Source organism: Pyrgilauda ruficollis, unplaced genomic scaffold, assembly GCF_017590135.1.
Source record: "Pyrgilauda ruficollis isolate IOZ18807 unplaced genomic scaffold, ASM1759013v1 scaffold40, whole genome shotgun sequence".
In the NCBI taxonomy this organism is placed as follows: Eukaryota; Metazoa; Chordata; class Aves; order Passeriformes; family Passeridae; genus Pyrgilauda; species Pyrgilauda ruficollis.
The window spans coordinates 4,714,000-4,732,548 of record NW_024525490.1 but is presented as its reverse complement, the minus strand read 5'-3'; the positions used below and the strand labels follow the sequence as shown (position 1 = coordinate 4,732,548).

Sequence of the window (18,549 nt, the reverse complement as noted above, 5' to 3'; positions counted from 1 at the left end):
CAAAGTCAGCTTGTATGGGCAATGACAGACTCACCTCCCCAGTGCTCATCACACACTGTGAACAAGGTGGTTTTATTGGCTAATCCTGGGAACACACTGCTGCACTCCATAACAATAGCCTGAGGAATCATTATGATGCAGGACACAATCCAGATAATTATAATGCTGTTCCTTGCTCGCTTGGCTGTGCTTTTAAACATCAAAGGGTGACAAATTGCATACCATCGATCCAAAGCAATGCAGCTGAGTGTTAGGACAGACACAGACACTGAAACTGTCTAAAGAAAAAGGAATATAATATAAATGTAAATGTAGGGTTTTTACCTAGAGTTTGAAAATTTATTTATCATACTTTCCCCCCAGTGTTTTAAAAATTATTTCTATTTTCAGCATAGTTAGTTCTTTATCTGCAACTGTTAAACAGACTCCCAGAACAAAGACTCTTTTTAAAATAACTTCTTACAGAATTACAACAGATATCCTCATCTGCTGTACTCCTACTAGAATCCACAAGACAGTTCACACATTAAGATGCTAACTAAAGAGAATAGGTGTTGCAAAATCAAATTTTGAAATAGAAAAATTAATCAACTGGGAATGTATAAAACTTCATCTGAAAAAAGCTTTTAAAACATTAGACAGTGAATTTTATCTTTTTTTCTTTGTCAAAAAAAATATTTGTTGGTTTCTGTGTTATATTGGCATACCAGAGCCATCATTTTGCTTTTTATTTTTACAAGAACATTGAAACTCAGGATCTCATTCAAAAGTCCTTGACAACAATCAGCTTAAAGCAGACTAAGACATTTTACCTTTCATTCAGTAAAGGAAATAACCTATCACTTCAGTTTTATTGTTTCAATTTGTATGCTTGGTGATCACTCAGTCTTCAGATTTTCTTTCACTAGAATGGAGGTTTTGAAAAAAAAAAAAAAAGTTGTGATTTTGATTGTATCAAGTAGAGCTCATAGCTGCTGGAGAACTTTGCCTTTGGCAATATGATTCTTTGGCCATTGAGGTATCTTCTGCAAATATAAATTGTGCTGGAGGCACAGAGCTGATGATCTGCACACACTCTGAGCACTGCTTAATTCTTCTGAATTTTAATGACTACAAAGCCAAGCACTTGTCATTCTAGTTTACCCAGTCAGTTCATCCATACACCTATTCTTAGAAAAGGTATTTATCAATCATTTTGATGCAAATTATTTCAAAACTAGTTAAGTCCAAGGATAAATGAGAACCAATTATTGCTTAAGGCAGACAATCTGAACAAGTCCCAGTGAACCTGGATACTTTGACACAAACTCAGTAAACATAAAAAAAGCCCATACTGCCTTCAGAAGTTCAGAAGTTGGATTCTATGTCCTGGACATTGTATAGCTGTTCAGATCCACACAGAGAGAATATTAATGACTTTATTTCTATTTATAGACATTTTTATTGCTTTACATCTCTTCTGAATCATTAAAAATATCACAAAATTAATGACCATCTGAAAAATATCCCAAAAGGTGTATTGCCAAAGTCCAGCAATGAGATGGATGAAAACCAGTCTTTATTATGCATAAACATATTCCCAAGTGGAACAGCCTTTTAGGCCTCAGCATGTACTCTGAGCTACCTACTCAGTATCAGGTGGACTTCCATTGGATTAGAAGTCTTAGGAAGACGCTATTGTCATTTCTGGTTTTCATAAGATGGAAAATGTGTACACAAACAGAAAAATAATACCTGTAAGTAGGGAATCACTTTACAGAGGGTCTGCCCAAAGAACCACGTTTCTGTGATGTCCACAACTAAAGTTGCTGGAAGACAAGTAATTGTGACCAGAATGTCAGCCAGAGAAAGATTCACGATGAAATAGTTGGTAACGGTCCGCATGTGATGATTCTTCCACACTGCAAGGCAAACTGAATTTGGAAAGACAAGTTAGTGAGATGGAAATGACTTAGAAATGCTTTAAGAGGAAAACATTTGACTTTGTGGAATTAAGGAAATGTTTGTGTCCTTTGTTTAACACAGAATATCTGAATATGGGGTTCAGTGCAAGAACCATGTGTTTTCTTTTAGAGTGGAAACAAGAGACTACATGTAGAGAGATTCTTGATACACAAAGAATAGCTTTTCACAGACTGCAGTGTGGGAAATAATCCAATATATAAAGCATCTTACTTCTCTGCTAATTAGTCTTCACTAACTACTCATACAACTTTCTTCATTTCTCTTTCAAGCCATTGGCTCTAGTCTACAATACACATCTATACCTGGAAAAGTTAATCTATTTTCTTATGATAGCATGATGCTTAAATGAAATTACTACAACACAGAATCTTGTAAGCTGTACAAATATAATTTTATAAAATATTTTGCTGGATTTAATATATCTATTGCATCTGCAGAGAATCTGTAACAATTTTCTGGGTGACTGTGATTTGAATTAAGTTAATAAAAGTAATTTTTGCTGCATTAAATGTTACATTTTTGATGGTGATAAAAAGCAGCATGTAGCAGACACTTTATAAGATGTGCCATTAAAGCTTATTTTGTATATTTCATGTCATTCTTTTTCAAACTGAAAGACTTTTAGAAATGAGAAAAATCAATCTTTAAAATCACTACAGTACATTCATAAACTGCTGAATTAAAAATGCCATAATTAAGTCTAAGAAAGTAGCAGAAAAGTAAGTTTAAAAATAATTTTGGAAGTCAAACTCTGAGTGACTGGTACAATCAAAAGCTTTTGAATTATTTAGATTTTTTAATTCATTCACCCAAAGGTCTTTAAAAACTGATGCCCAAAATTTTCCAGAAACACCACAATACTTTTTTTAAGACAAGAATACAGTTCATTGTACATCAAAGGGTCTTCCCTGCAAACAATTATTCATCCATCATGCACATCTAGATGAAGATTCAAAGTCTCCTAATCTGTCAGGATATAGCACAGTGCATAATTTAGATATGCTAAACAGATCAGAGAATGTTAAAAAAATGAGCTAAAAAGGTCCTCAAGAGGCTGCCCAAATCTAAAATGGAATCTGCCAGAGTTAAGCCACTCTCTTATAGTCATTAAACTATTTAAAACAGCTGGAAAAAAATACACATACTTTAAGGCACATAAGCTCTTGAGATCAGAAGCTTCTTTAGATCCTAAGAAGGATGATGTGCCTGAAAGCTTCTGTCTATCTTCCAGCTGTATCAGTTGATCTCATAAAATATATTACTTTATTCCACAAATCTTGTCTTATGTCTCTAGAGGAACAGAACTACAGCAAGACTACAACTAAGCAACTGTTGGCAAGTTTACATTTGAAAATGTGTTATATTTGAAGATACCACACATCTCTTAAATGTGTTGCACTGTTTCATTATCTTCCCTAGGAAAAAAAAATTCTTCTCATGTCTAATCTACTATTATTTTGCTGCTATTTATATACTTTTTTTCTGCACATAGGCAGGAATGAGGAAGAACTTTTTTCCTGCAGCAATGCTTCACATATGTAAGGATTTTTGTTATATATTTCCTCAGAATTTCAGAGCTCCTTATCTTTTACTTTCAGTCATTCCTAGAACTTCTGCAACCATCCTTGTTGCTGCTCTCTGGACACTTTCAGATGGAATTTAACCTTTTTGGTGAGAATGCAGTGACCAAAACTGGCAGAATACACTTTCAAGATCTTACCAGGGCAGTGTCAGGAGCTGAGATTGCAGTACTTCTTCATGGGGGCTATGTTTACACACTTAGACTAGGACACAGAGAAAGGGAGAGGCTAGGTGGCCTTCAGTTTCTCTAAGACCAGGTGATTTTATAAGCTATCTAAAGATATAGGCTTCCAAGGTTCATCTAAAACCTCTGTTGTGATTCAACATATGCTCTTCATATATTTTAATGTGTTGCAGAGATAGGTCTGGATTGTGTTGCTTGTATAAATTCAATTTTTGCTACATATGTATCATGCTGTCATAAATGCAAATGAAAACCTCTCAACAAAGATCTTCACTGTTCTTGCACTGGTTTTGAAAAGAATACAGTGTACATTTCTTCTACTGTTTTCTTCCTGAATACAGAATGTCAGGTTTTCTTAGTTTTGGCCTCAGATACCTAAAAGGCAAGGCTTATAAATTAAAGGCTTAAAGGAAACATCATATTGATTGTATTTTCTTCCCAACTGGCAAATTTAAAGTACCTACCACAGTAAATATTTATACAGAATTGCATGATAATTACAACATAACAAATCAGAGCTCTATCACTGTTGTTTGTGCATGGGATTACCACAGTTATAGTCTGATAGTACAGAGGCAGCACCTACTAGGGAAGTAATACATTGCTGCCCCCTCTGGAATGTTGTTTGGGTTGGAAATGCAATGCTGGGGGGAAAAAATGCAAAAACCATTTCACTTTCGATAATTTTAATATTTAACTGTAAAAATTTGAAGATCTGGACTCTTACTTATGGCTGGTTCTTTGTCTTAAGTGCAATTCATATTGAAAGTATGGTCCTGTCTTTTAGTTGGTCAAAAGTTGATATTAAGTGGCAATGTTTTTCTGTACTTCTTATTCTTTTTATCAACAGGCAAAAATTAAATAAAAAGTTGTTTAAAAGTTCAGAGTTTAGCTACTTTTTTCTTATATTATGGTTTCAACAGTCCTGTGTTCTACCCAGTTCAGACAAGTACATCATTTACAGCCATGGATGTCAGTGCCTAAAGGTGCAAGGTTTAAGCAGATATGTTTAGTCTTTGACCAGGCCTATTCCCATTCCTGTGCTGGTCCATGTGAAAAAGACCTGAACATAAACATTATTTCTGGTAAAACAAATCCATTAAATTGACAAATATGAGGTCAATCTCACGGGCAGCCAGCTGTATCAGAAATCAATTCATGCCATTCTGCATATTGTTCAAGGCTGTAGGAGCAAATGAAACCTTGTGAGACACCAGAGACCTAAGAATTACTACCATTTTCATCTCTGACACAAAGAAAGCGAAGTGCAGAACAGAAGTTGTTAAAGGCCCTACAGTAAATCAGACACAGAATGAGAAACTTGGACTCCTAATTCCCTGTCGTGTACTAAACCTTCCAGATCCCACTGGCCTAACACAGATGGAATTCGGATGAACTTCAGTACTTGCTGTTCCTCAGAGTAACATAAAAGACTGTGCCTCTTGCTGCTCAGGGTGTAGCAGTGTTCAGGAAAGGCAAGGCACAGAAACTACCCCTGAATTCCATTGAATTCTAATCCATAGGGATAGGCACCTGGAAGATGAAAAAGCCCAATAGTTTACAAGCATAGAAATGCAAGAGAATTTGTTACTTTATATTTCTCTGCTTATGCTTGTATTTTTCCCCTTTTGACTTCTTCTCTTTTGTGCAGCATAAAATATTTCCCATTCTTTTTATGGCACATAGCACAAGAGAACCTTAATCAGCTTTAAGTTTACGTAAATATTTATATACTACCACAGCAATTAAATATCCCAGAAACTCATTCCATTAATGTATTTAAAAAAAAGAAAAATAAAAAAGAAAAAAAAAAAAAGAGAGAGAGCTTGTGGAAAAAAAAAAGCCTCTGAAGAGGAAGTATTTTAAAACAAACTCAGCTTTCTCTGCTCTGCCCTTATTGCCCTCTACTGTTTGCAGTCCTGTTTTCAACCTGCCACAGGCATTGGTAATATTTTCATTCAGTGCAATGCTAAAAAGCTGTGGGGATCTGCTACGAGTTATTTGAATAGGACAGAAAGATAAAAAGTCATAAATAAGTCCTAAATGACACAAGGTTAGTTGAATACATTCCTTCCAGACTCACTTTTTCTGAGTTTACTACAGTCCAAGGTTCCTCAGTAGTCTTGGACAACAGCTTCATTGATAATGTTCTAGCAGCTCATCAATAAAAACTCTCTAGCCTGTGCTCAAAACCTGCTATTTTATAGGCATCAAAAATAGTTTGACTATGCCACTGAATATTGTGTAGCTAGTTAAGTGTCAGAACAAAAGAATTTCATATACTCTCCACTCTGTACACTCCTTTGATTACACATTTTCATCCCAGGCAGTTTTACAGAGAAGCACTCAGCTCACATAGCAACACTCAAGGAACATGTCAAAGAAAGAAAGTTCCATGGAGGTGAAATGTGAAATGCCATCTGCCTACCCAAACAGAAATACCAGAGAGCTGTGAATGTCCACTTATCTTGAAGAACAGAAGAAAGGATAAGAAAGGTAGTAAAGATTCTCAATTGGAAGTGTATTTTACCAAAAAGTTCTTCAAAATCTTAGAAGAGGAGATGAGGCCAGCAGCAGCCTTCCTAAAAAGCTTGGGAGATACCACAGTGTTAGCAGGATGCCTGTTTAGTTGGAGCACAGGAGAGTGGGCCAAACTAGGCTCTGTAGACCTCCACCAAAACATCTGTGAAATAGTAAAAATAATTTAATAAAACTTCATTTCAATATTATGTGCAAAGCTTTTATGCAGCCTTTGATGTTCCTAGCTATAAACAGGACTGAGAAAGAAAGTGGGGAAAGTGGTGTTAACACAGACACTGAAGAAAAGAGGAGAGAAATGTAAAAAAGTGTTTCTGAAACATGCTTCTCCTGTGCATGATCTTCCCTACTGCTAATGGAACCTAATTACCTGTCCAATCTATTGTATTATTTTCCATATTTTTGCTTTTATTTTACAAAACCAGTCAGAGTTAGAGCTATTCCTGCAAGTGCAAACAAGCAGGCCAGGTTTCACAAGGAGCAGCTGTTTTTCTAATGGCTGTTAGATCCTTCATCTCACCAGGGTCCCTTTACTTTTTTCAGACTTCAGCAGAGCTTTAAAAAGCGAAGCACTTGTTGTTCCCACCTCTTCCACACAGGGTCAGTAAAGGCTCGGAAACCAGCTAGAGTCGCCAGGCTGAAAGCATTGGGAAAAATTTGTGGAGGCTCTTCATAAGCCTGGACAGTTCTGTGATAACGGAGCTGCTTTCTGGAGCCATCCCCCAAACACTGATGATCTCCCACTCCCCAAAAAAATCTCACAGGAAAGTCCCAAAAGGACAAAAAAATAAAAGGTTAAAATCTAAGTTAAAATTTAAGATGGATTGCTGTTAGAAATCCATCAAGAAAGCTTCACCTCATATTCTTGAAGAAAAAAACCTTCTCTAATATGACAATATAGTGAGATTGGTATTTTGCACGTACAAATTTAGTCCCTGTGGTTTAGTGTCCTGAGGCATTTTAATTAGAGGCTGTAATGGTGTTTAATCAATTAGCACAGCTCATTGTATCTCAAGCTGAATGGAATATGAAAACAATAAAAAGGCTCCATCTGGTATAAAGTGCAGCTGCTTGCCTCCTGGAAGATTTATGCTGTCTTGAGCATATTAAACACTGTGCTGCAGTCCTTCCACTGGTGGACTCCTGGGTCAGCTGTCAATTTGTTTTCTACATGTCAACCCTAAATCATTTCCCTTACACTCCAGAAGTCTTGTCAATCTCTTATTCAGTGGGTCATCTTTCAGTGCAACTTCCTGGCCAAAATAGAAATGTAATTTCCATAACCAGCAATACCTGACATTTTCATGTATAAAGGAATGACTTTATCTCTTATCTAATTTTTGATGAATAATAAATCCCAGATGGAAGTAAACAAAGAATTATCATATTTCATTCTAAACTACAATGATTTTATTTTACTTTGGTAATTCAGTCTCACAACTGTTTGACTGAAATATCATAATATAGTCATCCAGGAGTTACTTGGAATTGATGCCTGTGATTATAAGACCTGGTAATCAACATCTCCAAATGCATTAGGCAGAAAGCTTCTAAAAAACTTTACTCTTTCACAGTATTTTACAACGAGTGACAAAACGGGATAAATAGTTTTGAATTATACATTATTTATTCTCTATCTCCTAACCCACCCACTCCCAATTGTTTTCTCCTCACAATTAATTGGTTCTCTATGTGGAATTCTTCATCTTCTTCTCTTTAGGTGATATTACCCCCGGCAAATCAAGATCTGAGTGGTGGGGTGTCAAGCAACACAAGGTTGAAAGGAAGGCTAAGTAGGTATGTTACCAAAGGGAATTCTGGAGAGCTAGAGCCCCTGTGAAAACACAGAATGTATACTGCTGGAAGAAAAAATGTTGTCTTTAAAACTACCTTCATTATGAACAACTCCTGATTAGGGATTCTTCTGCTTTGACTTAGAAGTCTAAAAATTGGGTGCTTAAGACTAAGCTTATTTAAGGAAGGCTTTTCATGAGTCTTTCAATAATTTTCATTGATGATCTTGATTAAGGGGAAAGAAGCATTTTAAATTGCAGAGGATATTTAATTAGGAGTTTTTGAAAACAGCAAAGAGAACAAAAGATCTAAAACAAAGCAATATCTTCTGTGAATAGGGAGCTATCTAATCCTTAGGCTGTCCATCTCTTACCCACCATTAAGCTCTAAACTCACACATTACTTCATTTTTACATAACTAATCTTATCTGAAAGAAAGGAGACCAACATGAGACCAGGCTTAAATTGAAAAGTAATAGAAAGAATGGCACAAAGAAAATACACTGTTTTGTACAATGTTTATTATAAAGGAAATACTGGGAAAAAAAAATCCTGTGTCTGGTAACAATGCCTGGCAGATAAGGACTGTCCTTGAATACATGATGTGATAGCTAAAAAGACAGACAATACTGTGAGCAAAGGAATTATATGGCCTACCAGTGAGGTAATAGCTCCTCAATAGTTCCTTCAACAGGAAACACCAGATGTGCTCAAACATGTGTGAAGAAATTCTTAGAAACAAAAGGAGCAAGTGGCTAGGTCATGCTCCCTATGTATCACATATAAACAAGTGTGCATATGTAGGTTCCATCACACAGGAAAAATACCCAAACTGTAACAAATGTATTTGAATAACATAGAACACATGAAATCCCAAAGTATTTTGTTGAATATCAGCTTCACTGGAATGTACTAATGGGGAACTGTCACCCACAAAATACAGCAAGGATCTACATGAATAAAAAAAACAGATAACAGCAACTAATTTGCTTGCAGCAATATGTTTTCTGAGGTTTTCTACCTACCACACGTTCTATTGTACCAGAGAGTTAAGAGTTGTGGGTTTTGGGTTACTCATGTGCTCCAGCAAACTTCTACATCTTAAGAACTGGCTTATCAAGGCATTAGAGGAGAAAACAAGAACTGAATTCTGTGTAGTGGAAGCTTGCTTCTATGGATCACCACTGGGAGTAAAAGCACAACCATCTAACTGGCACTGGAATAATTTTCTAACTCGGCCACATTACATAATCTTAGGCGTTCAACAATCCAATGGAAATGGAAGTTATTAGCAGAGGATCAGCTATGCTACAAAAACAGATTGGCCAAAATGCCTGGTTTGGTCAGGTCTAGAGGAAGCAAAAGGTTCCATCACAGAGTTTTTCTAATTTAACTGTATTGATTGAGACAGACAGATTGGTTTAAAATATCCACCCACCACGTCCCCAAATCATTACCAGCATTCATGGGCAAACCCAGTAATCTCTGCAGAGCTGACTATACTGATTGACTAGATGTTTAATAATAGTTGATATTATTAAAAATAAAACCCACAAAATCTTTATTCACACTTCCTATTACAGGTGGAAGAGTCAGAAATTTAGATGTCATACTTTATATGACACTATGATAAAAAGATTTCACACTTGGCTGAATCAGTTTAAAGCTGCATGACATTAAAATGAAGGTGTGTTTCACAGCTGAAATGCTGTGCAACTTTGAAAAAATATGCTTCAAAAAGCATCCATCAGTCACTGCAACATGAGCTGGACTAGGACAAACCTTTCCATGTCCACATCTGTTTCTACTGGAGATGTAAGACTTAGTGCCTTGTCTGCAGGATATACAAAGAAAATACAATTCACTATGCTAGTGACATGTTCCAGCAAATATCTTGCATATTATAAAACTTCTGAATCTGTATCACACATCCTCATTGTCAATATAACAAACTGGCTAAAATACTTGCAGTCCTACTGCGCTAAGAACCAGGAGAAAGAGCACAGTTCTGTCAGAGCTGAGTGCACCCCCAGGCTCTGCAACCTGTGCCCCTGCACAGGAGCTGGCTGTCCATGCTGGAGGCCAGCACTGGTATGGGGCAGCATGCAAGCTGGGACCAGGCTTCTGGGAACAGAGCTTTTGGAGTTTGGAGTACTCTTTTGGGAGTCAGCCTTCAATGCCCCAGAGCTGCATTTAAGCTCAGGCTCTCACATTAAGCTCAGGCAAAGACCAGGTTGCAAGTATGCTTTTGCCTCGCTGAATTAGATTGTAAAACTCATCCACAGACTTGATTTTCTGGCTTAACCTCAGACCTGTTTCATCACAATAGATTTGTCTGGTGATTGCTGGGAGGTGACTGAAAGCTGGTAAACATCCCCAGACCTACCAAGCTCTCAGTCTCTGTGGGACTGTGCTGGTGAGTTCACTGCCCTGTGAGTCTTGCTGCTGCCCTCAACTCTTGGCACCCCTTCCCCTGGGGAACAGTCCATCACAGTTCTCTTCTGACACATTCCACTTGTGAGACAGGCAGTAAGTCAGCTGTTTATGTCCAAGAAAACAAAGAAAGTTTCACTTGATATGCAACACAAAAAATAAAATATGCTTTATAAACAAACAAACAAACAAATAAAAATCCCAAACCCTTCAAAATTTTTTTTGTTTTGAAAAATGGTGAGTAATCCCTATATTATCCAAATAGCAATATACTTCAGCTGATACTCAAACTCTTCTATAAACTGAGTTCATACTTTCTCTATTTTAGGTAGAAAAAAAATATACATATTGTCTCATTTCCTATGTGCTGTCTTCTTAACAGTGATAAAGCCATTCTAGTTATTCATCCAACAGATAAAGGTGACTCTCATGCTGATATTACAAACAAAGTCGTTTCAGTGCCAGGTTCCCCAAGGAATCTGAAAAAAATGAAATGTAATAATTTAAAATGCAATTAAATGAAATATGCCTCATCTACAGAAATAAAATAGGATTCATGAAGATCATTTAAGAGAATACATGACTCATCCAATTCTACCAACATAGGCATGTATGCCTAGACCTCAGTATTCAGTGGATATCTTTAAAATTACAACAGAGCAGCATCTGAGAGTTGCCTATTCATAGGCATTGAGCAGGACTCTGGTATTAGAACCATACACTGATTTTTTCTGCTCTAGCCCTAGCAAAATAAAATGGAGGCTGTTGAACTCTATGAGTCAGACTATGAACTCTTTGAAGAAAGGAGCATAGTTGGGTTCTTACAGATCTCAGCAAAACTAGCAGTTACTGTAAAACAGATAATAAATAATACATCTATCCAGAGAGGGATAAGTCTCTCCCAATCTCTTTCTGAGTTGGAATGAAAAACAAGTATCACCAAACTGTGTGAGTAAATAAAGTTTCTGAGACTTCTCACTGATGTACTGCATGGTCTCTTACCCTTGGAAGCCAGCAGTGTTGAGGACTTTCAAGCTGGGCACTGGCAGGCTGTATGTGCTAAAGATTGCAGCTCCTGCCAGCGCTGAGGAGGCCTGCCAAGAGGCCCAGCAGCCCAGCTGGTGGCATGCCACAAGGTTGCTTGTTTTGCCTTCAGTCTTTGATCAAACCAAGTGATCTCTGCTGCACATTTTCATTTTGATTAATGCATGTTCCCTGAGAGAAACCATTTCATTAGAAAAATCCTGACCCACGTGAATGAGTAACTTCAAGAAGGGTCATTTGCGTTCTTCATATGTATAAACAGAGTTAAATATATGTAGCTGTACACTGCCTTTCAATCCCTTGTAGTCTTACTGCAGTTATTAACTACTGCAACTGATCAGCCTGGAATGGCATCAGTAACCAGAGCCTCCAGAAAATACCTTTTCTTCTTTAATTATCTAGTTTCCTATTTTCAAGCAATGTTTTTAATGAACTGTTTTCAAATAAAGAAGAAAAAGGTCTTTACAGTCAACATACATTCTGCATTAAGAAGTTCTATGTTTTGCACTAGATGTGCAAAGAAATTGCAAGAGTTTCATTGATCTGCAGTAGTAAAGAAAATTTTTGGTTTTATTTGCAAAACAGAAAATCCTTACCCTCTACACTTGTTCTGCTTCTAGCGATAAATAATGACCAAATGAAGAAGAAAATAGGATAAATCATCATACTGATATTGCCATCTAGATTTCAGATTCCCTTAATGTTCATATAAATATGTCATAAAATCATCTTAAAATCTGTTTCTTTTCCTTGACTTACACTGAAATACCTGGTGAGCAGCCAACCCAGGCACACAAGAGAATCACTGACATGAAGCACTGTGTGCAATACTGAAACCTGCATTCAAACACAGCGACTTGCTGTTTTTCACATTATCTGGTTTGTGCAGCAGCTCGGACAGTTTGTGTCAACTCTCCTAATTAAACTGAAAGCTAAATAGCAATGCAGCCCTTGTTATATGCTATTATTAGTGGAATTCCTGCTGTGTCTCTCACTCAAGAACCCAATACACGTCAATCAAAGTTCAAGCTTCTGATTCTACCCTCGGTTGTTAATTAACTGCCAGAGTGCTTCAATCCAGTTTATTACTAATATCTAAGGAATGTGCTGTGCCTTCCACTTGCACAGATACAATTTCTGAGACACTCCTTATCCCATATGAGTGCACAAACCAAAATAAGAAGCAGAAATGTAATTTTCAGCACCACATAGGAAAAGGGAGGGTTTTCCCCAGTTGCTTGTTATTTGAATAGGATGTGTAAAAATAGAACCAAAGCAATGACTCCACACGCCACGAGCTCTGCAACACTGGGCAAATGTAAGCAAAGGAACTCAATGCATCATTAAGGATGATACTATAAAGCACTACGGATGATACTGTAAAGCACTAGTAGCCCCTAAAACATTCTTTAGAAGCACTCCTGCTCTTTGAGAAACCCCATGACTAAATCCCAAATTAAGCCTGAATATGGATTTTCAAGCAGCAGAAATCAGTTTCTCAGAGATATCAACATGTGCACTGTTCTACCTCAGATTTCACTGAGGTAGTAAAAAAGTTCCTCAAAAATGTCTTTGTAAAGAGCATTAGATCACATCCATTTCTCTCCTCATAATCACATGAGCCTGCAATCAGTGCAGTGTGAGCTTCCTTGAATAAAGATGAGACAGTATTCAGCTACCAAGCACCTGCAGAGACCACAAACAATTCACCCATGAACAGAACCAGCAATATGGAGCAAACAGCTTGAGAAGGATCACAGAATCATTTGGGTTGGAAAAGACCTTTAAGATCATTGAGTCCAGCTGTAAAGCTGAATGACCTGTTGTAGGATTTAGAGTGGATAGAAAGGTGCTCTGCTTCTCTGTCCATTTTAAGACAGAGATTTGTTACCATGTACTACAACTTGGAGACAGATTTCAGAGGACAAACGGTGCACATTCTATCCAGTAAAAGATGGAATCCAGGTGAGTGCAGAGCCAGATGCCAGTTTCCACCCCAAGCAAAGAGTTAATGTACTAACATGCAAGGAAAGAACAGCTGCACATCTGCAGTGGAATAATCTCTATTTGTGAGTGCACAGAGAGGAAAGCTTTTCTCCTCGTGGCTTCAGAGGGGAAAAGTGTAAACAGGGCGAAAGCTCCTATAGCTGAAGATTTGACCTTGAATTTTTACAGGTGAGAGGACAGCTTGTCTACAGTATCTGTGGAGGATAATAGGTAAGTACAGGTGGTACTCCTAAAAGTTTTTTTTCTGAAAATCATGAAAAAGGATAGCTTTTATCCTAGTTTAAAATAAAGCCTCTTTGCCAGGGCTGTTATCTTTACACTGTCGATCAAGCTGGCTGCCGAGCAATGGACTGAGCGAACGTGCACACAGGCACTCAACGCTACAGAATTACTAAAAAAGAACCCAAACACCATCATCAGTCTGTTGAAATTTTAAAAAATGCCTTTAAAATATTGCCTTTGGCTGCAGTCTCATTTGCATGCCGCTTCGGGAAGCCTGTAGAGTTTGCAGCGACAGCCCTAACACGCACAATTCCTTCTCAAAAACATGAATGAAGGACCCGTATGGCGGGGCGGGGCCCAGCGCGCTCCGTTCGCGGCGGTATCCCAGGGAGGGACGCAGGGAACGCCAATGGGCGCGACCGCAGCCCAGGGGGTCCGCCTGGCGGAGCCGGCTGCCGGCTCACACCGCGTCCATTCATAAACGCAGAGCTGCTGAGGGCAGCGCCTGCTCCGCTCCCCCGGCCACCCGCAGCCCGGGAGGGGACACGGCCGCCTTGGGACGGGGGCAGGGCCGCCTTGGGACCGGGGCACGGCCGCCTTGGGACCAGGGCACGGCCGCCTTGGGACGGGGGCAGGGCCGCCTTGGGACCGGGGCACGGCCGCCGTGGGACGGGGGCACGGCCGGCCCGGGCGGGGGTGTACACTTGCGTGGCCGCCCTCCCACAGGCGCCTGTTCCCACAGCCCGGCCAGAGCCCTCGCCGTGGGCGGCAGCGGGCTCGGGGGAGCGGAGAGGAGAGGTGGGGAGCGAAGAGGAGCGGTGGGGGCAGCGGGACGGCTGCTGACGGCCAGACCCCTCTGCCACTCCGGCCCGCCGCCCAGCCCACCCGTGCCCTCCCTCCCTTCACTATCCTCAGCTCTCCGCCACACTCCAGCGCCCCTACCGCCCCCTTCGAGGAGGCCGCCGAGCAGCCCCGACGCCCCCGCCACCTCCTTCAAGGATGAATGGAAGCGGGAGGAGGCGGGCTCCAGGAGAGGCGCCGCCCCGCCTCGCTCCCTCAATGAGCGCCCGGGAGGGGCCCTCTCGCCCCCGCCCCACGTCCCCGCTCCGCTCCGCTCCGAGCGCGGGGGACGGAGCGCGGCCGCTCCGAGCCGGAGAAGGAGCCGCGCGTTCCGCGCCCGCCGGCAGCTGAGGGGACCCCGCCGGCCGCCCTCACGGGCCGGAATCCGTCCCGGAGCCCCTGTCTCTGTTCGGGAGAATCACCCCGCCCTCGATATCCCCAGCGCCGGGCCGGAGCTGCGCGAGGGAGAGGCATCCTCCCGAGCGGGCTGCGAGGCGGAGCCGCCGCCGTGCCGGGAGGGTTCAGCACCTCGGCCCGGGGGACAGGGCCGGCAGCCGCGGCTGTGCGCTCCACCAGCGCGCTCCCCGTGCCCGGCCCTGGGCGCCAGCGACCTCCGCCGCAGCCCCTCGCCCGCGTAGGGGGAGCGGTTTTTATGGCCCCTTCCGCGCAGCCCGGACTTTCCCCCTCGGCTGGGCACTGCCGCCTTTCCAGCGGGGAGTGCCAAACCCACCCCGGCTTCCAGCCACCCTCCGTGCAAAACCCATCTCGGGAAGGGAGAACGGGAAGTTTTGGGGAGCTCGACTCACCCAAGACGTTCCCAACGAGAGCCACAATGAAGACGACGATGTAGCCGGCGATCAGCGCCCATTCATATTCCTTGGGATGCAAATACTCCTTCCAGAGATATCGCAGGAACTCCTCATCATCGTAGTCGGAGGAAGGGGTTAAAAGAGCCTCCCGCGTTTCATTTAGTTCCGACCCACTCGTCCAATTCCTGTACGGAGGGGAACCATCCTCTGGTTGAATCCCGGACATCCCTAGTGGTTGTTCCGGAGGCTGGGAAAAAAAAAAACCACAACCAACAAACCCAAATCTAGACCCTCTCAGAGCATCCGAGCTTTCTCCCGCCCGTCCATCGAGGCTTGTGGTTGCCAGTGCGAAAAGCGGGGTGTGGGGAGAAAAATGACGCGGGAACTTACGGGAACCAATGCGGGAACAGGCTGGGGATCCGCGTCGGTCCCCAACCCGCCCTGACGAGCCTTTTCCCCGACCGGGCAAGGGGTGCAGCCTCCGCGGGGGAGGCTTCACCCCCTGCACCGTCGTGGAAAAGGCTGGTCGGGGTAGGCTGCATGCCTCAGGTGCCGGAGTGCACCCGCCCCCGGCGGAAAAGTCACGTCCGGTTCAGACGATGTAGATTTTTGTTCCCCAAACCATGCACACGCACCCTCACACACCCCCGCATCTCTGCATGCCTCCCCCCCTCTTCATCCCCCCGCTTCAGCTCATCCCCAGCTCCTCACCTCTCCCCAACCCTATTTCCAGCTTGCCCATCCCTCTTCTGACTCTGCTTCTCCTCGGTTTCTCACCCTCTCTTACACAAGCACTTCCCTTAGACATTTCTACATTAGATTCCAGATATATTCAAGATATTTGTAAATTAAAGGCTGTGGAAGGCTGCGGTGGGAGGAAGGGCAGGGTTAAAGGAGCCATTAAAAACCAGTGGCTAATGAGGCTGCCTCATTTCTGTGCAGCTTTGAAAGTTAGGCTAAAGCAGGAACACTGTGGGTTTCCCAGCACTGGTGGGAAAATCCCTAAGAGAGCTGAGTAAATAAACGGGAGGTTTCATTGGATTTGAAGATTGTGAGACCTCACTGTAGCTTGAGTTTAGCCTGCATTCACTGCGCTGAGGATGTTTCAAAAATCCAGCTTGGGATCTCGATACAGCAACTGCCCCTCAGCCATTCTGAAAGGGGCTCGGCTGGCAGAAAGCAGTTCAAGAGAACCTAGAAGTGCTGGTTAAACAGCATGATAGGTTTCCTGGCTTCTGGTCAGTACTTCTTAAAATATTTTCACACTTTGCTAAATGTACAATCTCTGAAGGAGAAGGGGCAGGTCTGAACTTGTCCCTCCATGACTGATAAAATCCCCTCTTATTCAGGCCATCTGTTCACTTCATATCTGAATAATTTAATGAATCTGATAAAAGTGCCATTTCTATTGGGACATGGCACAACTAGCTCAGTTAAGCATTTCAGTGCAGGGTCTGCACCTCTATAGAAATGGAGAAAGTGTTGTGATGCCACTTCCAACACAAGCATAATAGGGAGGCAGATATTCATTCATTAACACTGTGCATAGAGTGCTTATCTCTAGACAGTACTTTAGGCTACCCAATTGTTTTTTATCAGTGTTTAGCCTTCTCTACTGCCTCCAAAGTTCAATGCAGCATACTTACTTTGCTTTAGTTCCTTGTAAAACAAAGAAAAAATTTCTTTCCTATTCCACAGGGAACCTGAGTGAACCTTTTAGCCTAAATATGTTATAGAGTGAAATATACTCAGTTATACAGGGGGGATCAGCATCTATCTTATGTAAATTAGAAGGGTAGAGTTTGAAAACACCATAAAGAAAGATTAGTCTGCAGCTAATGAAAACACCTAAGGTTATATTGGTTGAGGCATGAATACTGAGAAGTGATTTAGACTCTCCTGACAACGTGGGAATGCAGGATTACTTGGTACACAAAAAGAGCCCTATTTAAGGAGCTTGTCATGGTCTTTACTAGTGGTGAAGTGATTTAGAGAATGACCATTTGGTAATCAATAACAGACAATCACACTCATGCTCCAGCTTGTTTCCTCTGCTAAAATGTTGGTAATTCCACTATTTGATTCCAAGTTTCCAAAAAAATCAAGTAATGTCTTTTTTGACGTAATGTTTCTTCCTCTGTCACCAGCAGTGACTCCATCTGCAGTGCTGCATGCAGCTCTGAGGTCCCCAGCACAAGAAGGACATTGACCTTTGGAACTAGTCTAGAGAAGGGCCATCAAGGTGATCAGAGGGATGAAGCACCTCTCCCACCAGGAAAGGTTAAAAGAATTGGGATTGGTCAGACTAGAAAAGAGATGGCTTAGGGATGACTTAACTGTAGTTTCCCAGTACCTGAAGAGAAAGACGGAGAGGGACTTTTTACAAAAGTATGCAGTGATAAGACAAGGTGGGGGATGGATTTAAGCTGAAAGAGAGTAAGTTTATACTAGACATCAGGAATAAATTGTTTACTGTGAGGGTGGTGGGGAACTGAAACAGGCTGCCCAGAGAAGTCATGGATATCCCATCCCTGGAAGTCTTCAAGGCCAGGTTGGATGGAGCTTTGAGCAACTTTGCCTGCTGGAAGGTTCCTTGCCTATAGTAAAGAGGTTGGGACTAGATGATCTTTAAGGTCGCTTCCATTCCAGCCCAAGCCATTCTATGATTCCTATGAAGAGTAAGGAATTGAATTAAAAAGGCATAAATATTTGGAAAAAAACATGAATTTGTGAAAAACTTGTCATGAGACTCATTCTTTTTTTCAACAAGATTACAAATTTGATTGATAAATATATAAATAATAGATTATGCAGATTAATTAGCTGCCTAGATTCAGTATTCCTAGAGAATAGGAAGACTTTGTTTTGATTGATACCACACATTCTGATCAGGGAGCAGGCTAGTAAAAGAAAATCAATGTAGCACACATTATAAAGATGAAAAATGGGTTAGCTAACAGATCCCAGGATGAAAAGTAGACAAAGAATCATTGCTGAGCCTATGAATTCCTACTGTCAGTTCTTGGTTCTGTTATACTCATTCCTCAGTGACCTTGAAGAAGCTGGCAGGTGATGCAAAGATCAGCTAAACACACATCCTCATCACGAAATGAGCCAGAAAGCTTCATTTGA

The 18,549-nt window shown here is 41.3% G+C and overlaps 1 protein-coding gene across 1 annotated transcript in view; it reads right to left on the bottom strand.

The window, feature by feature from the left end:
* Window positions 1–15,643, bottom strand: part of HCRTR2 (hypocretin receptor 2) — a 31,812-nt gene extending 16,169 nt beyond the window's left edge. Inside the window, exons 1-3 of the mRNA XM_041477503.1 lie at window positions 15,415–15,643; window positions 1,735–1,913; window positions 35–278 (exon numbers count right to left, since the gene is read on the bottom strand). Of these exons, the coding sequence (XP_041333437.1) occupies window positions 35–278; window positions 1,735–1,913; window positions 15,415–15,643 (652 nt within the window). The remainder of the gene's footprint in view (window positions 1–34; window positions 279–1,734; window positions 1,914–15,414) is intronic.
* Window positions 15,644–18,549: the final 2,906 nt, after the last annotated feature.